Genomic DNA, 24440 nt, shown 5'->3' with positions numbered 1-24440 from the left:
TGAGAAAGATGAACACCACCTTCGTTTTTCCATTGAAATGTACATGAAATATACATTCCCTTGAGATTGCTCGGAGAGAAAAAAGCAAGATTATACAACATATTAGAAAATTGTAGCACACATAGCCATGCCCTGGAAGATAATTAGAGCTGGTTAATCATCACATTGTTCTTATTTTTCGAGCACCATCTAAGAAAGATAGTGTTGCAGCTTTTACCTTTATAATTATGGCTAATAGTCCCTACTGTGATCTGCGGCATGAGAGTCAGGTCCTCCGCGGTAGCTCTTCTCCTCCGCCTCAGCAGGCGTAGAACTCCACCAACTCGTCCAGCGACTCGGGCTGCGGGTCGGCGTTCTCCAGCATCCACAGCAGGTGCTCGAAGAGCACCACCTCGCAGTCCACCACGGTCCCGCAAGCGGCGCCGTCGTGCCCGCCGGACCTCTCGACGAGCACGCGGAACAGCGGGTGCCCGACGAGTTCGGCGCTGACGAGGTACCGTCGGCGCGACTTGCCGACGTAGACCGGTTGGAACCCCGGCGGGACCTCGTCCCCGTGGAACGACGCCGAGTGCCACGCCTCCCTGTCCTGCGACCTCGACGATGCGGCCCCGCCGGCTGACGGGGCCGTGCGCGTCAGCCGGCTCGATGAGTGCCACCTCTTTATCATGCACTTGAGCTTGCTCAGTCCGTTCCCGCTCTTCGCCATCAATAGCTTCTGTCCGCTACCCCCAGAGAGAGAGAGAGAGAGAGAGAGAGAGGTTTGGGGGGAGGAAGGAAGGAGGGTGGTGGAATTTAAAGGGATGGGGGAACAGGGGTCCACCAAAGTGGGACCAGAACAGTACGAAAGATAAAGAGGCACGCATGAATGAATGAATGCATGCATGCATGGATGGTATAGATGTGGGTGGAACATAGATGGGTGCATGGATCCATACATGTTATGTACTAAAGGACCACAGACTTGTCTTCTTTAACTGATCTCTCTTTTGACCATCTCACTACTCTCTCTCTCTCTCTCTCTCTCTCTATATATATATATATATATATATATATATATTACCTTGCTACAGTACACAATAACAGCAACTTGGCCTGAGATGTGAATTGTAACCATATGTCATTCATGCACCTTAGCAGCTACATGCACAGTCATCATGATGTAGAACTCCAAGAAGTAGACAGTAATAGCTGATAAGATAACAAGCAAAGAAGAAAGAGAGAGAGAGAGAGAGAGAGAGAGAGAGAGAGAGAGAGAGAGAGAGAGGAGTGAGGCACTGAGCTTATTATTCTTCACATAATCTCTGCTAATCTATATCTAGCTAGATGAAACAAATTGTTAAGCTGATAAGATGTTCATACAATACTGAGGATGTGACTGAACTTAATCTAATCTAAGTAATCAGCATTCCAAAATAATTTTCTTATTAATTTTTCTTGGAAACTGTGTTAGTTGGACTTTGGTCAAAGTATGAAACTGCATGACCAACAAGTATTATTTTATGATATTAGATGCTATCAACCAAACAAGTCAAGAGATTGCATATTATAGAGTTATCCTTTTTTTTTTTTTTTGCCTTCCTATAAGTGAAAGTGATGTTCATGTGCATGGAAGTTAGAATGTCCCAACCTACATGTTCTCCTCATTCAAGAAAAGAAGAAAAATCTTAGACTAGATTTTCTATGGATTTGATATGTTTGGATGTAGGAACAAACTTGTCTATCAAAATTTTTCATTCATATAAAACCCTTCATATATGCAGTTAAAATTGTGTTAAATGTACATTTAATTTAAGTTTAAAACTGTGCTAATTCCTTCACATATGAAGTGAAATATCATTATAAATATGACCATAACTCTTAAACAGCCTTAGATTCATTTTAGTTGTTCTTTCTTGCCAACAAAATTAAGAAAATGACAATATGTTAGATAATTAGCATACCAAATTTTCAAAGGAAAAGTGGATGTGTGGTAGTGATTGTTTAGTTCTCTTCTCTCATATTTAGGATATGTTAGTAGTCCCTAGGAAAAGGAATTTTCACAAATCATGTCTAACCATGCTAAGAGTGAGGAGAAAAATAAAAAATATTTACCACTATATTCTGGTGAATATTTCTATTTGCAGCAAAATTCTTGAAACAATTTCCAACATAAAAAGGATTCACTAAATTACAAATGTTATATCCTCAAAATGTATCCATAAGACAACTGTGATTCATGGGACATTCCTAATGAAATAAAAGATTAGACATTGATCTTAAAGGACAAAAATAATCAAAAAAAGCTGGCAATTAAAGTTGCCTAATGCAAATGAAGCAGTTGTTATTTGCTTCAGCTTTGTATGTTTCCACAAAGAATTGTTCTGATGACTTCATCACAGACAGCTCGAAGACCCCATTCAAGAAGCAAACGATAGCTCATATTGTGTCGGTGATATCAGTATTGGAGGTCAAATTTCTCTTATGGTTGGTATGCTTAGGATAGAGAATTGTCCAAGAGGTACCATGAACAATCATTTGAAGGGCCTCTTATGTCAAATGGATGTAGTTGATTGTCCAAAATGAAACCCACCATATGCTTTGTTTTGTGGCTGACATCTGACCATTTCCTCCAAATTTTAGCAGGCCCTTGCAAGAATCAAGGTGTCCTGCCTACAGGTATGCTTAAACAAAGAAAAAGATGCCAATGATTATATAGCTTTAGGCTTATTGAATTATTGCACAGATTGAGTCCTGAGATTCCCATCAACCTTCCAAGCTAACATTGCCTTTTGAATACTCCCAAATTACTCTATTGGTAAACAGGAGTTGGAGCTGAGTTTGTCAACATTAAAAATATGTTGCTCTTTGTCAGGTAGTTGGATTTGATTCTCTTGAGGACATGCACCAGTGTATCAAATTGTTGGGGAATACAAAATGCTTGATTAAGCATGAAGATATTGAAAGGCAGGCTATATGTTCCTTAAAGAATGGCATGTAATAGGTTAAGTTCAAAGTAATTATGAATTAGAATAGAATAACTTGAGGTGTAGGACTTACTAACTGTTAATCAAACAAGAGTTGAGGACAATGAAAGACTTTTCTATGGTTAGAATTTTTGCTCTAGTAAAAAAGTGGAAGTGGTTGGGGAACTTTCTTCAGGACCTCAATGTATATATAAGGGTGATTAGGTGATAGCTTTAGCAAAAGAAACCATAAAGAGGCATTGGTTGATAGCTGGTTTATATCTGACACTTGATTTCTTACAGCTCAAGAGGCAACTGGCTACAATAAACTAGAGTGGAGAGCTGTTGGCATGAATCATGAAGCTGGGTTATGTTATTTAGAATGGTTTTCCCAGGTTTATTGTCATCATGATTGACAGCTGCTCATAAAGGAAAAAATTTGGTATCTTGGTGGTGAATTTGAACTTACAACAGACAATTACTGAGGGATGTAATGGTTATTTTGAAGGGGGTATGAACATACTTGGTAATGTATTGTTTCAATACTGTATCATATGAATTTATGAGAGATAACTGGATCATATAGCAATCTATATCATGTTTTAATAACATGACAAAACAACACAATAATTATCTGTTTTTACAATCTTTTTTCTTTTCTCAATAACATGACTAGTTCAACACTTGATTTTCGAGAAAACAAGGAAAAAAAACAGGATCATAACCTTCTTAAGGGGACTATGAAGAGGATGGTATGAAATCCCAAAGAACAGTAGCTGTTACTAAAATATAATTTAGTACACAATTATATGACTGCATGTAATGGGAGCAATAGATACAGTATGATGATCAATATATTTTCATGCAGCTCCTTCCTGTGGCTATGTTACAGTTGTAAAGGTTCTGTGTAGCCCAGAAGACATGAAGAAGCCAAGCTTTGCTGAGTTGTCTGTGGGGAATTCCTCTGGTGGAGAACAGCAATTGTCTAAGCCTCTGGAGTCGGATGAGCGCAGTGTGTGTGACAGAAAGTATCTGCTGGGATTGATGAGAAGCTACAAACCTACACCATAAATAATTTACTGGTCCTCATTTCTATAGCAGTCTGATTTAGCAGAGCTGGCAGGATTCAGTGGAAATTGCGTTGAGCTCTTCAGAGTGATGCGTGTACTCCTCATGTTCTCAAGTTTACTCTCTCCTGTCCAATGAGTTCCTCTTTTGACTGCTTTACCGAATGCCATTCAGATTTCACTCTGCACATTTGTTCATGTGATTTCTACTGTCGTCTTCATGTCAGTGTACTGAAGTCAGTCTAAAGACTAACTTGTAATATTTTGTGTGGATCCTCGAAGGATATGCTGTGTGGAAGTCTGGTTGGTATCATCTTAGTCAATGAAAATGGAATTGTCATATGCCGAATGACAGAATATTCTGGGATTCATGTTCTCCTGCAGTGCAGGCTCTTAAATCTCTGAAGAGGCCACCAACTCCAACATGTTTGCACTAATAGTAGCATGTTGCCATTGAAGAAGAGATCCATTTTGTCATGGAGCCAATGCTGGTAAAACAGAGAGTTATTCCCCCTAACTATCATCTTGTACAAAGAAATTGAAGTCTATATGTTAGATATGTAGGATGAAAAGCATGTGCCAGAGGACATAAGCTACTATAGCCTCTAGCCATGACCTATCTTGCATTCTCATCACCAGTAGTACTTAGCAGAAAAAAGAACTGGTGAGTAGTAACTATTGGTTATGGTTACAGTAGTAAGTAGAGAACTGCAAGCTTCATGCATTTGATTCATCAAAAATGTTGGACATGGATCATAAAGCTTGCCAATGTCCTTGATCTTTAGGATATTAAATTCATCAAGGTGCATCAGCCCCAGTGGCTCCACCAATATAGCTTCTAGTAATTAGACTAAGATCATGTCTGTGTTCCTCCAATCTTTCCCCCTGTGCTGAACTATATATCTATAGGGATTTTAGGACCACAATTGGGACAGGCCATTATATAGGTTGGCCTCTGATACAGTCTAAAGATATACCTGCAGAAGAGGAGCAAGAAGAACAAGGGAGTCATGCATGAACAATAATAGATGGGCATGTAGTCTTGCTTCCATGACCTTAGACAGCTCAAGTGCATCATGTAGCCTCAGAAAAGGTTGATCCATTGGAGAAGAGAGACAGTTCAATGCATCATATGACTTGAGAGAAGTTGTTGTTTGATTGGGAGACACACCATTGCTTCCTTGAGGTACACATGATAGAAACAGATGGTGCTGCTTTTTGTTTGCTTGCTTGCTTGTGTTGGTGGAGTTGCCTTCTCCCTTTTGGTTGCTTTTGCCTTTGCTTTCAGGAGATGGCAATTTGGGATTCAAGCCATCGTGCAGGAAGGACCATAATGGAGGCGTGCCATGTGACAGAAGATACAGTGTCCCAAGATGAAGATTTAGATCAAGAGAGGCAACAGATCACAACTTGATGGGCAGTAGTGATCTTCACACAACCTCAAATGGAAGAAGAAGAAGAAGAAGAAGAAGAAAAGGCAAAGTGAGAAGCAACTCGAGAACTGCAACTGGGATATGATTACTCTCACAGGCAACGAGGAATTCCGTACCGCTGCTAAGATTTTGCTTCTACAGCATGAGAAGCTTCCTCAAGATCATTGCATTGTAGACTTCCTTGTCAACTACAGGCTTTATTTCTATGAATTAGCAGATATCACATTGTTCACATGAATGATAACTCCATGAGGAGACATCGATATCATCAGTCATACAAAAAAAATAAATGGAGATCTCAATCTATCAACTTCTGAATTTAGATAGGTGAGAGTAATGAGATAGATTTAAGCCCATTTCGAACTGAGTAACATTTTTCATATTCAATGACTAAGGAAGGAGAGTTCTAATCCAGCTTCTGATTGGATCAAATGGCCAGCATGTGAAGACAGTTCATTGGACCAAATTGGTGGTGCACCATTTCACCACCTCTTCTACTCCCTGAGACACCGGAAAGGATGACATGTCCAACTTCAGCAATACCTCCCAAGTCTCTAAAGACATTGACACACCCATACAAGATCTTTGTAATCATCAAAGCTCATTGATTCATTAAATCCAGCTCAAACTAAAACTAAGCTTTTAGTTAACAGTTTCAAAAAGATTGTGCAACAATGGCGGCCTTGTAGTGTTTAAGAAACTTCAGTAAGATATACTGACTTCCACTAATAAATCCCACTTGTGCATCTACAAGCGAGCGTCGTCTCTGCTTCACTGACTGATGATTGATGCATTATTCTCCTTCAGCCTGTAATAGCTGCTGCTTCATGGCATATGCACTTTCTGTACACCGATTTAAATAAGAAATTCCACCTGTTGTTACCAGACAAACAGTAATTTGATTATTTATGAAACCATGATCAGATAATTCAATGTTCTATTCTTATTAGAAATATAACAAAAAGAAAATTCCCTTGTTTTGAGAACTTACCTCTGCCATATAGGGTTTTGCAGACCTATCTCCTGTGTCCTGCATCAACAAGTCTAAGTTCCAACTCAGATTCAAGGAAAGACATCTTATCAATCTCCCATGCTACACTGATGGCAAGGCAGAAAGTTACAAAGTCATATAGTGTGACTGCAAGTTCTCACCCTTAATGAACTTTCTCTATTGGCTGCTTCTTCTAGCTTCAGCTAACTCCCTTGATGGCGGTGTGCGTATGAATGCCATATTAATGATGAGATACTGGTAAACATCTCTAAGCTCATTAGACTACTGTTTCCAAGCAATCTCAACATGGCGAATCAATTATTCAAAAATCATTGTACCATATCAACCAACAAAACTTTCTGGATGCTATTACTTCTATTTTTTCTTTTTTTTCCATAGTAGTAGCGCACAAAGAAACTTCTGCCACCTTTTATTGTAACATATCAAGTAATCAAATCTGTACATATACTTCACAACTTTACAATAATTGTTTTATATTAGTAGCTTAAAACACAAAGGAAAACCATTTTAATATATCTTTGTCTTCCCAAATCTGATGAATCATATCTTTCTCTAGAGTAAAGGGACTCACTATTCAAAAAAGTACAGCACGTTTGTGCAGTTATTGTATGTAAAAAGTAACGATGAAGACAGAACAGAACAAGATTTACTGAGGCTTACCACCTTCGCAATTCTTTCCCAATCGTGTATGTCTATGATCTAACATCAATCTCTTACAGAACTGCTTTCCACAAAACTGTACTGTTAAGCTGAAAAAAATATGGTGCATCACGACCTTATTTGTTAGTAATGGAGGTAAAAACATTCATCATTTTGATTCCCCTTCTGTTGCCCTAATAATTTCTGAAGAGGTTGCAACATTTTTAACATCTTTACAGCATTACCAACATCCTTTTGTTGCTGTACAATTGTTTATATTCCATTTCTATAAAAGTAGCAAGATTTTCACCCTTACTGTATTCTTCCATGCTTTGTGCATTTATGCAACTAGTGACCAACAGCAAATCTCTCTAAATGTCTACCATGTTCATCCATTCTGTTCTTGAATATCCTTTGAACATTTCGCTTGCTGAGGTTGCCTTGGAAAGAAAAGAATGGCTAACAGAACACATACACTTAGTCCAACAACACCGTCAAATGGATGCAGAGGATGAGTATTAATTAACCAGGAAGGAGTGCCACACTCATATCTGATGAAGCCACCAGTTTGCAAGGTAAAATTGGTGATCATTATCCCAGAACGTACTCCAATTGGGACATAGATTTTATCATTTGATCTCTGCTTAATTCCAAAAAGTGCCAAAGATAATAGCAAAAATCCAGGTATTGAAGGTAGGGACCTGTAATTTGGAAAAATACTAGAATTATTTTTCAAATTACATATTATAAATACTTACAAAAAATATACTAACAACAGTTAGTAATCAACATATAAATACTTACAAAAAATAAATTAAGAAAACATGTCTAATAAGGACTGCACTACTCTTTAAACATGAAACAAATTTACATCTTCCAATGACATTTCAGCCACACTTTATAGCAAGTAAAAAATGCTTGAGATATTTATTAGCTGAAAATGGTAATGAAGATTTATATATCTTTTGCTCGATCATAAGTTGGTTATAAGATAGGTGGCAACAAAACTATATGTTCCCACTTCTAAACATGTAATTAGTACACCTTTTTTGTCCCATTTAATATTAGTTTTAAGAAATAATATCATCCCATCAGGATTTTTCACCAAAAAATTTCACGTAGTTCTTTTCCATTCTTGCATGATACATTACTATCAAACATGAAATTGAACAAACCAAGTATTTATTGTGAGGTAAACATTAATCTAAAGGAAGAACTAAGTCAGATCATAAAACGAGTTGCAAGGAATGGCAAGGCATTAAGCTTCCACAAAGTGTCTGAAAACAGAAAGCCAATTAATATGCACAGAAAATGCAGACAATCAAAACATACCTGTGAATTAGAGAAAATGCAACTCCAGATATCATAATGGCACGGTAGTATCCGAGTTCTACTGCAACTTCCTCAAGAAGCCATGACCTAAACAACAACTCCTCAGCTAGAGCAGCACCTGTTGCTGTAATAATCCCTCGAACACCTAGTAGTAGCATGTTGATGAATGATTTCAGAGACAACGAAGTGGAACCTGATGGCCAGGAGAGGCTTGCATATCCTAGTAATCCATTGATAGAATGTACAGACATGACGATTGCCATTCCTCCAATCAAACCTTTAACAAAACCAAGGACCTGCAGAAAAGCAGCTGATTTAGGGATTTCTGCAGCCATAGTGAATGTGCTCTCAAACAAAATTATTCAAGTCATTAAAGAAGAAAATGGACACTGATTAACTAATACATGACCACATAACAACACCCTTAAGGCCTATCAGAAACCACAATAGAACTAATATAAAGCCAAAAAAGTATGAAAAGACTTCCTACCATCCCATTTGTATTTGCATTACCAAATGAAGCCAAAACTTGCTAAGATATGCTATTATGCAGATACAGGGACCAAAAAATGGAATGGGAAGGATGATATCAGGCCAAATTGTCCTGCTGTCAAAAAAAATCATGATGCTGTTCTGAACTGTATTGCAGAATGGATTAAAGAGCTCATACCCTGGGTTCTGTGAGATCCAGTCCATATTGTTCAAGGGGATTGTCATAGCCTCGTATTCTTTTACCCCAAAGTACAACAAGGATCATACTAGAAACATGGAGTCCCAAAACACATGCATATTCAGCAATTTTATTTGATGTCCTCGTTGTCCAACTTTGTACTAGTGTTGGGAGTAGGGGAATCACCACTGGAGACCATAAGACAAGAACCATGCAGCCGAACCAAATAACCCTACAGGAAGAGATATCACCAATATTATGCTCTGAAAATATGCTAATAATCAGAACAGAACTGGAGCAACAAGCTAAAAGTACATAACAAATATGCTCATCTTAGCATCAAATTTCATAAAGAAGATACATGAGGAGTTAGACCGCATATATCTTTGACCAAGTCGTTGTAATGAAAAAGCAGTATTTGCTGAGATAAAACTCAACAAGGCACAGTGAAACAATTGTTTCTTAATGTTATCAACGACAAACCAAACAAACAAAAGGTTGCTCCTTAAAAATGAAGCATAAGTTATATATATATATATATATATATATATATATATATATATATATATATATATATATATATATATATATATATATATATATCCAGCTACCAGAAAAACAAATGAGCAAGCCTGCATTAGCATTAAACTGAGCAACTGCCATCACAAGAATATGATTATCTGTTTAGGTCATTATAAGAAAATGCCTCTGTCACTTTCCAGTTTGTTGATGGATTCTTTGTGATCAACAAACATGATTACTGACCTTATGTAAATGAACTAAACCTAGTTGAAGGGTTATCATTGATATCCCTCATCAAATGCATCTTTCTTTGCAGAATTTGAAAGTAAAATGATGAGAATCATGAAAATATATAGGTCTTCACCAATGATGCAGATAACAGAACATTGATAACATTGATACTCAGATCCCTCTATTGCAGCAAGGTTAAAGATCATCCATCAAAGATATGCAATTGCTTCAATGCAATATGGTAATGAGATATCTTAAATATGGTGATAATATTAGAAAGAGATATATATGATAAGAGCACCATATTTTTGTCAGTTATGTAAGCATTCTCCAAAACAGGTACAAAAATGGTTCAATTTGAAGATCTGATTTAGTTGTGAATAACTCTCCAACTGACAAAAGTATACTTCACAATCATTTTAGTTGTGAATATGTTATCTGTTAAGTTGCTGATGTTGCAGTTCTGCATGACAAATTGAGCTGTAGAACATTGAAAACGAAAAAAATAAAATTATTTGTGACAGAATTTTCTATGGATCTGTCTACTGCATAATGTCTCTGATTAGTTGTTTATATATAACACTCGATTACTCAGATTCCTTCTGCTTATCATCCTTGCAAATTACAGGTGTCCACAATAATTAAGCTGTTTAAAATGTGTTTTCTCTCACTAGATATTCTGAACCAAAATATCTAACTAGTGACTATGAAGTATATAGAAAATTGGTAGATAAACTTATTCCTATTGCTTTTGTATCTGATTCCACATTGGACTTCCTCATCACACATTAAGTCCATATGAAATACTACAAATGACAAAAGACAACTGAGAACTTGCTTAGTGTGTTAACATTACAACGTACAACAACCACAAGCTTGCTTGTATTCTGTTCCAGGACAACTGAAGCGAACAAGCGAATTACATTTTCCACTGAGATGCATTGCATGTTGAATTTAATAACAAAAAAAAAAAACTAGTCTTTCACGTTGAATATCCATTGAGAATTGACAAAACTGGTTAGGAAAAATAACAAAACTAACCTCTGAAACAGTGGACGCTCAGCAATATGCAAAAATGAGATGAGCCTGTCAGTCAAGCTCATAGCACCACGTAAACCACCCCAGAGCAAAGCAACTTTACCAACTAATCTCAACAATCCACCCTTCTGTCCTAATTCTGCTAGAACAGCGACCAGTCTTTACATGTTTTACAAAGACAAGCATAAGTGAAGGATTCATGAAAAAACAAATTAAAAAACTGGAGAAGAATTTAAATGATTTCCACCTCTCCTGATCCACTTCCCCATCATCCTTGGTCGGTACTACAGGTCCAGCAACAGACATTGCTTTCTCAGCTAGACTGCTCACAATAGTAATTGGATTCTTCTCTTGGGTTGCCTCTTCAGACTTAGTCTGCTCCTCATTTTGAGACCCTTCTATGTTAGTTACACTTGAAGGAACTTCCATTACTTGACTGCTTTTGTAAGTGTCCTTTTGCTGAAGATTTAAGATAGAGCCAGTTGATGATGAGCAGTTAAGTATTAAGTATTCTCATGAATCTAAGAACATTTTCTAAAGAATCTTCAACAATAAAGCATAGATAAAAAAGAATATACTCATATGAATCTAACAAATGTGGTTATGTGCCTATCTTAAATGCCAAACCACAAACGTCGGTACGGGTATGGGTCAAAATGTCAAACCACAAATGTGGGTACGTGCCTATCTTAAAAAGCATAGATAAAGTAGCTCAAAATGCCAAACCACAAACGTGGGTACGGGTCAAAAATATGTGCCTCATAAAATGTGGTTATGTTGCAAAGTGCCAAGTACCCTAAAAACTGTATAGATAGAGTACTTAGAGGCCCTCCACACTTCCATACTAAATTAATGATTATTGAGGAGTTGAGTAGGAAAGAAGAGGTTTTAGATACAGGTTTGACATGGGTTTCGAGAATAATTGGACTGACATGGTTACCGGTACACCAGGCAGCATATCATCTTGTAATGCATGACATCGTTGTATAAATTGAAGAAAAAACTTAGTCAGATGGGCGAATACCAACTGGTACATTACAATCTGACCGATATTTAAAACCTTGCCTATATGAAAGAGTTTGGTGGAGAAGCAAGCTAGAGAGTCACATGTTTTTAGTCAAGATAACCGTGGTGAATGAACATGAACCTCTTTATAATGCTCTTATGCTCATAAGTGTCCAAATTCTTGGCCACTGAATGTTTTGTAACACACGTATAAGAAATAAAAGATAACAATGGAAGAAAAAGGAGAGTTACAGTTTCCATAAATTGGCTGGAAAGGGAAACATATAAATTCTGTGTTCATGGGTTATTGTTTGCACCTTTTACCTTAACACCTCTAATTCTTTGCATAAGCCAACTAACCAAGAAAACAAGAAAGCAGCCAACAAATGGTTTGGCAAAATTGTCATTTATGTAGTAAGAATTGAAATAAATTCTAATGAAAAAAGAATTGAAATCATGATGATGACAAACTATGTAAAAACAATAATCAACAAGCAATTCTTATACATGAACTGCATGATGAAATATCTGAGTAACAATCTAGTTAGAGAAAAGATGCAAACTATATTTTGTTAACTGACTGATGGGAAACTATGTGCCAGAAAGAACAGAACAGAATATGATGTCAACTAATAAGAAGTAATTCAAATCCAATATTTCACTTGTAAAATTCTGCTAAATTTTTGTAAAAAAATCAATGACTACTGTAATGATCAAACATCCTAGCTAAGATGGATTTCCTGAGATGGGCCAAAGAAAGGACATGGCAATGAAAAATAGCAAGTATGGTCCAGTTTGATTCTCCAGTTCCTACTTAGAGATCAGATGATGGTAAATATTATGTTCAACGATCAATTTATTTAATTATGTCAAAAGTATCATAACTACATAAATTTCTTCGACACAAGCTGTCAATCTCATACAGAAACAGGTGATAAAGAAAGATTTTTCACAGAATGCAACAATGGAGTACTAAGGTCAATGACTACTGTAATGATCAAACATCCTAGCTAAGATGGATTACCTGAGATGGGCCAAAGAAAGGACATGGCAATGAAAAATAGCAAGTATGGTCCAGTTTGATTCTCCAGTTCCTACTTAGAGATCAGATGATGGTAAATATTATGTTCAACGATCAATTTATTTAATTATGTCAAAAGTATCATAACTACATAAATTTCTTCGACACAAGCTGTCAATCTCATACAGAAACAGGTGATAAAGAAAGATTTTTCACAGAATGCAACAATGGAGTACTAAGGTCCCAAGTTCATTTTTCACATTACCTGATGGTGTGCTAATAATGCAGTTGCACCTAAGGTGGCGGTAACTGCTCTAACCATGACTACATCTTTACTGTAATTAGTAGTGGCAGAGTTTTTATCCACACCAGTTAAATCATTGTAAACTTGAATTTTCTCATCATCAAGATGTTCATTCCTGGTGTAAACCTCCTCCTCAGAATGTTTCTCCTGAATATTTCCAGGTTTCTCAATATCTTTGTTTTGGTCTACATAATGTAAAGCAGCAATCTTGAAGTACTTTCTCAAAGATGCCAAGAGTGAACCAACAATTAAACCAAGTGGAAGGACCTTCTTCAAATATCTGGTTTCCTCAATTGCAGAAGATATTATTTTGACAGTGTGTTCTCCATCTAGTGTACCATTTACCATTTCTAGGTGGCTATCCTCTGAAAGCGACTTCAAGTCTAAATGATTGTCTAGAACGATTGCTTTAGTTACTGCATCAGCAACTTGTTTCATATCATCTACAAGATCCCCTTCCAATTCCTTCAAATTGGAAGTGCTCAATCTACGATCAACTTCAACCTTCAGAGAATCAAGTAAATTGTTCCTAATTAAGCACAGCATTTCCTCTTCTTTTGTATCCCAACCACCCTTAGTATCAAAAGTTTCAGTTAATTGTTGTTCAATTTCTGGAAGTTCTGAATCTAAAATCGCATATGATGTCTCGATAATACTATCTGTGTCACTTTGCGTTGATGACTGATGCTGATTTTCGGTGTCTCCATTGATAATCTGATTTTGCCAGCCTTCTTCTATGTTACCACTGAAACTTCCTGCTTGATCTAGCATTTTCCACTGACCCTTTTCTGGGTCAAGGAATAAATCAGTAGTTGAATCCAAATCAGATGATTTTGATCTTGGGAACCAAGAAGAAATATACCTCTGGAGATATGCTTCATATGGTGAGCCCCAATAATAAGGGTCAATAGCTTTGTCTAGAGAATAATTTTGTAAAGGGCCAACTTTACCAATTTTGTTTGAGGGATTAAGTCCTAAAGTATTTAATTCGGACCCTCCAGTCCTAGTTTCTGTGGATGATTCAAGGCTATTAGCAATACAATTCGAACCCAATTTATCTTCCACAGTGTTATCAGGTTGAATGTCTTCCTTATTTACATAATTATCAGGATGCCTAGGTGACAGATTTATATTTGATACTTTACTTGATCGATTGCTTCTCTGCTCTGTCCTTTTATAATCGTCTCCATTGACGGTGGGAAGGTCAGGCGATAGAATTTGAGATATCTCATCCTTACTTTTCTTCACTTCATCATCATCCCCTTCATTGTTACTTTTCTCTAACTGGTCAATCATGTTTTCTAAAACCCCAAACACACTGTTAACTGCCATCTGTGTAGAATCATCAAATCCGGTCAAGGCATCTAATGCTTGAGTGACACTGAGTGAAGGGGGCTTAGAAGAGCATTGTAAAGCTTCATTTGATGTTGTGGAACTATGTGAATTTTGATGCAATTCCTGATTAACTTTGTCTTCGTTCTTCTGAAATTCATAGCATTCTTTCTGCACAACCTGGTGATCTGATACTGACACACTTGATGAAAGTGACTCCTCAGAATTAGATATAGAAATTGGCATATTTTGTTCTTTGTTATGGTCTGTACTCTTTTCTTCACTGTAATGGATATAACTTGCATCATTAAGAAAATTATCATCTTCAGTGTGCTTATCAGCAATTCCAAGTCTTTGACTGAACTTGTGCTTCTCACCACCAGTTTCATCTATCACATGATCAACCCTCTCCATACTATTACCCTGGCTTGGTTCACATCCATCATCAGTAAGTCCAGGAGACTGAGAAGTTCTCTGTTCAGAGGGTTCAACATTTTCTGAAATGCTGATATTGACCGAATTTAACTGTTCTAGATCACCTTGCACCCTCCCCTCATGACCCACACCTGAATTGTTCTCATCATTGCCATTCTCATTCACTGAGATCTTCACTGTATCTTGGATCCTTGAATTTACCTTTGACGTAACATTAGGAATCCAACCAATCCTATTGAGTCCTTCAAGATTCAAGTTTTTCCCTTGAGTTTGCATAATTTCAGTAACAGCAGTTGTGAGCTTTCCACGTACATCTTCTGGCACAGCTCCTTGAAGAGCTCTCACCAGGTTTTCTCCTTGCCCAACAGCAGAAAGAACCTAAAGCAATAGAGAAAAATGTTTTCACATTAGTAACATTACACACAACAAAGATAGAACTGTCTCGTATAATCAGAACTTGAACAAAGACTTAGATGACTGGAAAATATTTCCATATTAGTAACGGCAAAAGCTTCTAGACAATCATTTTTCATGTGTAGTTAGCCATCAGAAATAATGGGAACAAGTAGCAAGAACATGTAGATCCTGGTTAAATGAGAGAATGAAATAGATATAATACATTGCTTTGTAAACATAATATATCCTTGCTACATCTGTCAAAAAATCGTCATGCTCATATATTGAAATTTCTTGCATGATAGAGAATGTAACAGGACAAGAAATGCATCATACTATTATGTATAAACCATTTTTAAGTAATGTAATTTGTCAAATACCTCATAATCATTAAGTTCGAATGATGAAAAATAATTAAGCATTGAGGTCAGAGAATTCAAATAATGGAAAGAAGTGAAGCATTGAGATTTAGAGTTGAACTCCACAATGAAAAGAAGCCAAGAAATGCACCACACTATAATGTATAAACCTTTTTAAGTAATGTCATTTGTCAAATACCTAATAATCATCAAGTTTGAATGATGAAAAAGAATAACGCACTGAGGTCAGAAAATACAAATAATGAAAAGAAGCCAAGCATTGAGACTGAGTGTTGAAACTCTTACAATATTGGCTCTCAGTGTGTGATGCTAAATTCAATGTACTTTGTGACAGTAAAGACAGTCTTGTTGATTTGCAGTTTGCCCAAGGTAAAAGAGAACTTCAGTAAACAGTACTCTTATGTAAACAAGCCACGTTCTATGTGGTGCTACATCCATGCATCACCAATCTGATGTGTCATAGAAAATTAAGCAATCTATGTTTGTATGTCAGAAGGGTCACCAAGCTGATAACTTCATATATTATTATAGGAATGCTAAGTGAAAAGTAAAGATCTAATGGTTTAATATCTTAGTGTAAAATAAATTTGCCTCATATTAGCAATGTTCATTGTAATAAAGTATATATAAATGAACTTCAACTATATGATATCTACGCAAAATGGAACTACAACTACTGCATGACAGAACAACATTATTCCTATTCAAACGTATAATACATGAATGCAAAACCTTCAAATCAGTTCAACCCTTAACAAGATAATGCAACAAAAAAATTTACTGCAAACAACTTAGTCAATTCAAGCACATCCCTCTTTACAGTGCAAACAGATACACACAAATAACAAATTCATTCTACATCTGGTAATCTTAAGGCTGGAATAAGGGCACAAGCTAATGGTTTATTAAGAGGACACGACAATATTTTGAATAGTTAGGAGATGAAATCAGAATAAGATTTTTTTCTTCAAAAATGTACCTTTTCCTTCTGTTCATCATCAAGAGCGCCAGGCATTGTAACATCAAGCATATTCATGACAACAGCTGCAGTTTGTAAAACTTTGTTTTCTTCTTCATCCATCTCAGTATCTGCACTACTATTCTGGAAATCAATGGCATTGATATGCTTTGTTCTATCATCATCTTCACTCTCTATCTGCTGTACCTCACTTCTTGAATCCACATTACCATTAACTTTACCTTGAGCTGCAGCATCAGTTTGCTTAAGCACACTATTAGCTGGATCATCAAGCAATCCATTTACAGAGTTTGGCTGGGTAAGCTTCCTATTTATATACCCATCTACAATCTTATGGCTTAAATGCAAAGGGGAAGAATTGTATCTCCCTTCAACACCATTGGAAATATTCTGCTCTGGTGCTCTCTCATCAATAAATGCCAAACCTTTTGAAGGATTGATGGTAACATCAGCATCTTTTAAAAGAGGACGACCCTTCAGAAGTGTAAACTCCACTGCTGATATCCACTGCACAGGATAATTGAAAAATCATGTCAAAAGATACTATTTTAGTTGCTAAAGCACATATTGCATAATCAAGAGAGCCACTACCAACTACTAAGCCAGACAGATTATGCTAAGCAACAATTGATCCATCAAATTTTTTGCTTTATGAAACTATATTCTTTAATATATTGGCAGTTTTTCTCCATACTAAGAATAATTAATAACCCAAGGCGCAGATTTCATGGGATCTGCTCCCAGAAAGGAGTACTGAAGAAGTCTCGGGTTGAGCATGACTATATTGTCCAAATTCTAATCAATATCCTTCGAGGGATATTTGGGAAATCATAATCTTCCCAATTCTTCATTTCTTGGCATATTCATCAAGCTCATCGAATCATCAAAACCCCAAAGACAGCATGGGATTTCAAGTCAAAGTTGCTATGCTAAATGCTATTGTCCATCGTTGTCACTTTGCCGAACTGAAGGTTTGCTAGAATCCCCTGTAGGTCTGAACATGGCCCACACACCACAAGCATATTAGTTATCTAAAATCATATTTTTCATGATCCGAGTAACCTACAAGCCCAATTGCTCATAATAATATGATGGCAAAAATTGCTCAAATGCAACTTACTAGCAGTAGGTTTAATAGAAGCCAGAAAAAGGTAGGTTAATAGAAGCCAAAATGTCAATGTGCAGATTATGTCAAGTATCATTCTGTGGGCATGCCTTTCGCAACAAGCATGAGCTTAGATTCAGAAATAAAAAAATTTACAGCCAAAAATTACCTCAATAGCAAGATGTTGGCACCAAAAAATGGCAGAATGCCTTGTTGCCATAAAAGATGAAGGCAAGTAAGAACAAAGAAGCAGGCTTGTAAATGGATTTTCTGCTATTGAACTGCGTGGAATAGAGTAAGTTGGCACAGTCCCATCATCACTCTGTAAAGTATCAATAAATATGACAAAAAAAAAGTCTCAATAATGTTCTGAATCAAGGAAATAATAATTTACATCACATATTGGCATGTAACAAAATGAAAAAGTATCAGAAAGAGGCACCAATTCTAAAGTGAAGACACGTGAGTACCAGAAGAAGTAAACAAGACTCTATAAACCATATGATAAGGACCTGATTATTCTATTAAATATATTCATAAAAACACAAAAATAATAGAAAAATGTGCTTCAAACCTACTATTGATCTTTTTAGCTCAAAAAAGCTATTGGCCCTCTCATCAGGTGTAAAGTTCCTTAAGCAGAGTCAATTCCCACACAAAAGAATTCCTTACAGAACTGAAGTTCAAAGCAACAGTTATAATGTGGTGAGTAAAGAACCAGACTCATTAAGCAGTTAGTACATAGTAATATAGTATTACTTAGTAGATTGTAGGATGGTATGAGAGCAGTAGTAAGTTGAACCCAGCAAAGTTCATCTCTATAGTTAGTTTGTGGAAGTATGCAATTTTCAGAGCACACCAATATATTCTGACTGATAAATTGATCTGAATTCATATATATGAGGTTTACAGAATTAGATTGCTAAGTTGAACCCAATAGGTTCATCTTTATCATTAGTTTATGGAAGTACGAAATTTACAGAACCCACCAATATATTCTGACTGAATCTGATCTGAATTCATATATAGTGAGGCTGTTATGTTTCCTATGTGTTGTGAAATCCTGACTTTTCCATCTCAGGTCACTAGGCATGTTTATGCTGTAAATAATGCAACTGCAGACTGGAATACCAACCACAGAGTGTAATCATTAGTTTGCCCTCAGCAAAGAGAAACTTCTGCTTGTTGGAAAGAATAACAGGCAAAAATATTTCATGGAGATTACCATTGTGGTCAATGGTTGGGTAATGTTCATAATGTCACATAATGATTCTTTCTTATTGCAACAAGCTGGCATGTATAAATATCCAACAGTATGTAAGAAATCAAAATCAACCGCACTAAAAATAGAAGCTTACAAGAAAATTATGCTGAGAGATCCATCGGTATTTTGAACACAGAACTCATTGTTCACTACTTGTTCTTCTTCATGCAAGATTAACAATGACGGAAATACAATAAAAGTTCATGTAGTTCAGTTATTGTTAATTTCACCATGATGAAAAGTATTCAATTTAAATGTTGCAAAGATTGTCTTCACAAAAGTGCTAGACTTTGCTATTAAACATGAGTATTCCACATGCCTGTATAAAAAGAACAGGAATCTTAAGACTCTGTATTGACTGTCTTGTACTGGTCTTGGAATAGAAGTCCTCAATTGTATCATGCCCATGAGAAATAATTGATATAGCTCCATCAAAATCACGAACAGATTTTGTTGACAAAGCTTTTCCAACATCAAAACTTTTAGCTTTACCTTGAAAGAGTTCCTGAAAAATTGGAGGTACTGATTATCGTTGCTAAGTAATCACATTGGACTAGTGAAAACAGAAATTTTAAATACTGGTTTCGTTTCTTTTGCTATTCTGCTCAATGTGCAGAAGTTTCCAAACATTAACTATGGTATGTAATAAAATAAATGCATCCAGGAACATTATAGTTTGGAACAATCAGTAACCTTGTTATCTTGCAGAATATCTATCAACCCACTCACGAGCTTTTGGTCCAAAGCAATATGATGAGGGAATGACCTGGTGGCTTCAGCCAAGTCAAATGGATTATCTACACAAACAGCAGCAGTTAGGACAGTTGACTCTCCTACTTCAGCAAGATACTTTGTCAGCATATTTGCACCATAACCCCAACCAACACCCATCACAGTTGTCCAGGGTCTTACTGTGCTGATGAATTGGAGAGATGTGAAGACATCATCACTGTCAGCAGCTGTGAATAACCTGCAGTTGTTTCAGAACTCCTTCATGAAGAATGTACATTTCATATAACAATCAATTACCAAACAAATTCCCTTTGACCAACATTTAGTGGGACACAATCAGCCAAGAAAGTACATAGAAAGTACCATTTCATTACCAAGCCACATGCAGAGAATTTGTTAACTAGGCGTTCCAAAAAGATGCAAGAGAATATTAGGTTACATTAGAATAATCAGCCAAGAAAGATGATATTGTTTTGATTATTAGAAAATACATTTACCACATTTGGTTTGGCCTGGTTTCACATTGCCTATCTGTGATTCAAAAAGTGAGAACCCACCAGAGGTTTAAGTCCATTGGTCCATGGTTGTTCGATTTCCCACCTGCTGCTCGGTCTAGCATGAGAATGGCACATGTAAGACCTAAAAGGGTAGCACGCATCCAGTTTTAAAAGCCCTACAACAGTCAACAACCCTTAAATTGAACAAACTAGGCTCTGAATCGACAAAGATGGCTGTTCAGAACTTATTAGGTTCTTGCTGCTCTCTTAAGGATTAAACCCAGACTCGTGTTATTCACATGCTGGATCTATGACTGGGTGGTTAAGAGAAAAACTAGCGTGTGACAAGCCTAACCCCAAATTTTAAGTGACAATTAAGCAATGTCAAATTGGGTGACTTACCAAAAAAAAATGTCAAATTGGGTGAAACCAAACTTGGTAAACTGTATCTTACACTATTTTTGCTGAACTGCACAATCTACCAATAGAGAACCTGTCTAAAACAAATAAAAACACCGATAGAATTCCAATCCTGCAAATCTAAAGAAGAGAGTTGGTCACGTTTTTTCTTCAAGCAGCTAGGGTTAAACATATGAGATAGCCCAAGTGAAACCTTCTAAATTAAATGTTATGCCTCACACAACTTTCCAGATCAATGCAAGTTCCTCAATTAAAATTTTGTTCACAGGACAAGTTTGCACCTGATTTTCTTGACACAAGGACTTACTAGCTATTGAAACATGTTACACATTCTTATCTGAAATATGCTGTTTAAAAAGCTGCTATTTCTTGAGCATCTTTTGGAACAATTGAGCATATGTTTTGATATACTAAAGCATTCTTTGTTTTCCAGTCAAAACAGGCAAGTTGATTTCCAGTAAGCAATCGACATCTAGAGGTAACAATTCAAAGTTCCAGCTTTTGTACTAAAAGAAAAAAAAAAGGGCTTTTGGTCACTGAACTGCAGTGGCAACAGTCTGGGAAGCAAAAAGACATCCAGATTCACCTTTTAGAATTATTGTATTGATTATTTTTTTTACTTGCAGCAGCTTTGTTGTCCTTTGAACTGATTTCTCAACAATGGATACACCCATACTATCCATCATCCTTCCTTTTGTTGCTTTTAGTCACTTAGTATTGTTGAATATACATTCTAATACTGGAGTCTGAAAACTAAGGTTTGTCAAGATCAAGCTACAAATGTCTAATTAAAAGAGCAGGGTGCAATTTAGTTATCTCTACTCTCCACAATTCTATTAGTTTACGTTGCATTAGTACTTGGTGCTGAGTTTGCTATGAACCACAGTAGCAATGACTTTAGCTTAAATTTAACAATTAGTTAAAAAAAAAAAAGGTGTACCAGCCCTCGTCAATGCGGGTTTTAGGGAGGGTCAATATATGTAGTCCTACCATTAAATATTTAAAGAGATGGTTTCTGCGACTCGAACTCCTCTCCCAATTCACAAAGGAGCAACCTGGTATCTATCCATGCTCAGTGCCTTTGACACTTGGATCAGATACATAAAACTAAATTTCCTTGCAACGAGCTCAGTGCCTCATTCTCTGGCATCAAAAAGCTAAACCTAGCCTACGAATTCTGAGAAAAAGGAATGAAGTTGATTTCTTTTTACCTTGGTGTAGTCAATGGGGAACCAGCACAACCTCTTGGATTCATGACAATGGGGAAATAACCATGCTGGAGGGCATCAGATACGAAAGATCTAACGTATCTATCCATGCTCCCTTCAGCAGTCCCTGGCACGATGAGCACTGTCGTGTCCAACCCATGCTCCTTCCCCAAGTCCAAATTTTCGGGCCAATCCAATGAGATAACCCCTCCATCATCCGTCCCCACGCAGGCCCTCTGGTAGGATATCTCCTCCTCAGGCCCCTCTTCTCCCTCGTCCCTTGCAAAGGGGATCTTTCCGCTGCTGAGATTCACGTAGTGCCGCTCGTCCCTGAGAAGACTCTCGTTCACTCCCTCTAAAAGCTCGCCACCATCCTCAAATGACACCGAAGGGCACCGGAGGAGGACGCTCCGGTTGAACGGCGTCGGGCTCGTGAACAGAACCCAGTCTCCAACCACGGCATCCACATCAGACGGCTTTCCCCTCCTTAAAGAAGAGAAATAAAAAGCGGCACCAGCGGCAAATCCGATCGCAGGGGCGAAGAGGAGGTCGAGGGAGGTCAGGGAGGGGAAGGCAACGACGAGGTCCTGTAAGAAGCCATCGAGCGAGGACCGGACGCGGACCTCCACCCGCCGCCGCCTCCCCCGCGGCTTGTTATGGGGGAGGACCGCCTCCCGGATCCGAGGGCTCCGGCGAGACCGGTGAGGATTCTCGGGACGGAGCAACGCGGCTTGGAGATCGAATTGGGAGGGCACCGATCGGAGGATCATTCGGATGCGTAATTCCCAGCTAGGGTTTCTTGCGAGCTCCAAGAAAACCGTAGGTGTCGAGATAGGGACGGTGGTCGAGGACGGCCGAGAAGAGGCTGGAAAGGGGCGGGAAGTGGAAGGGAGTAGGAGATGGCGGCACGTGGAGGAGATGAGGAGGAGAAGGGCAGCATAAAATGACAGTACTGCCCTTTTCTTTCTGCGCTATGGCTTCCCTATCCGTAACGGCTCCTTTTTTAACGGTCAATTGAATCGACGGAGCTCCTCCCTCCACTGCGATTCTTGCGGCTGTGTTTCCTTTGGCATATACCGCAGGGAGGAGAAGGCGACTTCATCCATGGAGGCCTTAAGCAAGGCAATGCCATGGGTCATGTGGACGAGGCTTAGGGAGTCACACCCACCACCCACAGAGAAATGCTGGAGAATGAAGGCATGAATCGGCACTCCTCCTTTCTCTCTATCACAATTGTCTTGCAAAATCCATCAGAAGCTTTTCAATGTCTACAATGAAATCTGCTGTCAGCTACTGTTTATTGATGTGATTGATGTCTGGTTCTTCTACAGAGAGTAACTCTATGTAATCACTCAGCTAAAGGTGTTCTTGTAAGATGGGAGATGTGTGCCTGAAAGGGTAACTGAACAATTCCACATCCACATTCCATAGAATCAAAGATTGTTCAGGAAGTTGCTAAGATGAAGGCATCTCCATGAACAGCCACACAGCCAATCTCGCAAGGGAAGAACAGTCGATTGTGGATGATTTAATATAAAACATGTGAGAAAAAGAATTTAAATCATTTCAAGGCAAGAAGGTAAAGGAAGATTGAGCAATGACATTTTCTGGGTTTCTCAATGGCAACAATGGCCATAGGAGGCAGATGAAGCTTCTCCCAGGTTCTTCCTTCCGAGCTTTATCATATGAACACCTGAACAAGAGAAATCAAGCTGATGACTTGTTAGATTATGCAAAAGAAGCTTGGTGATGGTTATGACCCAATTAGCACCAATCAACTTGCTTGATAGATCCAAGTCTTATTTTTGTAAACATTATCTATATTTTAGGTTTTTTGTCATAAGATATCTCTCTTTATCCTTTTTCAAAATAATAGCTCTAATTTAAAAACATCTAAAATATCCCTCAAAGATTTTCTGCTAAATTTTTTCATCTATTTCTTATTTTTTGTTAACTGTTACAATGTTTTCATTTGGCTCATCTATAATATTTTTAATAATATTTTATTTATATAGTAATAATATTATTAATGCTAATGAAAAATACTATAAGTGACATCATATTATGTCATTTTTATATCATATTTTTAGACTTGTAATTAGTTTGGTTGAGGTTAGGAGTCTATTTAAATTATTTATAGTATTTTTTAAGTAAGACAGTAAAACACTATAACAATCCAACTTTCATCTTGTATTTGAGTGTTATTTCTCCTAAACTACTATAACTATATATTTGAATTAATATATCAAATGATTTTTAGTTTATTTTGATTTCATTTGACTTATTTTCAAGTATGATTTACAGCATTTTTATTGTGGTGGTCATCAAAACATTATAACAAACAAATTTTCTGAAGAATAATTTGCATTTTTTTAAATTAAAAATACTGTTTAAAAAATAAAAATAAAAAATATCATTTGAGAAATACTCATATGAGTATTTTCTAAAAAAATAACCCTAAATCACTGCAGAAATA

At 37.1% G+C, this 24440-nt stretch overlaps 2 protein-coding genes across 4 annotated transcripts; both read right to left on the bottom strand.

Moving 5' to 3' along the window:
* On the bottom strand, positions 1–751 carry LOC135616214 (auxin-responsive protein SAUR76-like). The gene is made up of 2 exons (XM_065115406.1): positions 218–751; positions 1–132 (listed from the first exon to the last, which is right to left on the bottom strand). The coding sequence occupies exon 1, from the start codon at positions 704–706 to the stop codon at positions 299–301; it is 408 nt and encodes a 135-aa protein (XP_064971478.1). The 5' UTR covers positions 707–751; the 3' UTR covers positions 1–132; positions 218–298.
* A 4872-nt stretch (positions 752–5623) lies between these two features.
* LOC135617608 (uncharacterized) lies at positions 5624–23059 on the bottom strand. Of its 3 annotated transcripts, XM_065118011.1 has the most exons (13): positions 21968–23059; positions 19801–20077; positions 19427–19612; positions 18013–18165; positions 16739–17245; positions 13178–15361; positions 11134–11345; positions 10890–11045; positions 9096–9327; positions 8426–8721; positions 7115–7794; positions 6434–6688; positions 5624–6315 (listed from the first exon to the last, which is right to left on the bottom strand). In XM_065118011.1, exons 1-11 carry the CDS (start codon positions 22732–22734, stop codon positions 7482–7484), a joined length of 5283 nt encoding a protein of 1760 aa, XP_064974083.1. In that variant the 5' UTR covers positions 22735–23059; the 3' UTR covers positions 5624–6315; positions 6434–6688; positions 7115–7481. The 3 variants fall into 3 exon arrangements, with proteins under 3 accessions (XP_064974083.1, XP_064974082.1, XP_064974084.1); XM_065118010.1 differs by having other exon boundaries at positions 6434–7794; XM_065118012.1 differs by having other exon boundaries at positions 6434–7794; positions 19801–20066; positions 21968–22053.
* Between the last annotated feature and the right edge of the window lie 1381 nt (positions 23060–24440).

This window comes from Musa acuminata, chromosome BXJ2-7 (assembly GCF_036884655.1).
Source record: "Musa acuminata AAA Group cultivar baxijiao chromosome BXJ2-7, Cavendish_Baxijiao_AAA, whole genome shotgun sequence".
In the NCBI taxonomy this organism is placed as follows: domain Eukaryota; kingdom Viridiplantae; phylum Streptophyta; class Magnoliopsida; order Zingiberales; family Musaceae; genus Musa; species Musa acuminata.
Note: the sequence above shows the minus strand (reverse complement) of the source record. Positions and strands in the feature narration are given on the sequence as shown.

What these genes read in the sequence shown, in the direction of transcription:
- LOC135617608 (XM_065118010.1), bottom strand. Translation starts at nt 22,734, where the DNA reads ATGATCCTCCGATCGGTGCCCTCCCAATTCGATCTCCAAGCCGCGTTG. An exon ending in ATATTCTGCAAGATAACAAG is followed by an intron (nt 19,613 to 19,800) that starts GTTACTGATTGT and finishes CCAATTTTTCAG; the next exon opens with GAACTCTTTCAAGGTAAAGC. An exon ending in TTCCTGTTCTTTTTATACAG is followed by an intron (nt 18,166 to 19,426) that starts GCATGTGGAATA and finishes GATACTTTACAG; the next exon opens with AGTGATGATGGGACTGTGCC.
- LOC135616214 (XM_065115406.1), bottom strand. Translation starts at nt 706, where the DNA reads ATGGCGAAGAGCGGGAACGGACTGAGCAAGCTCAAGTGCATGATAAAG.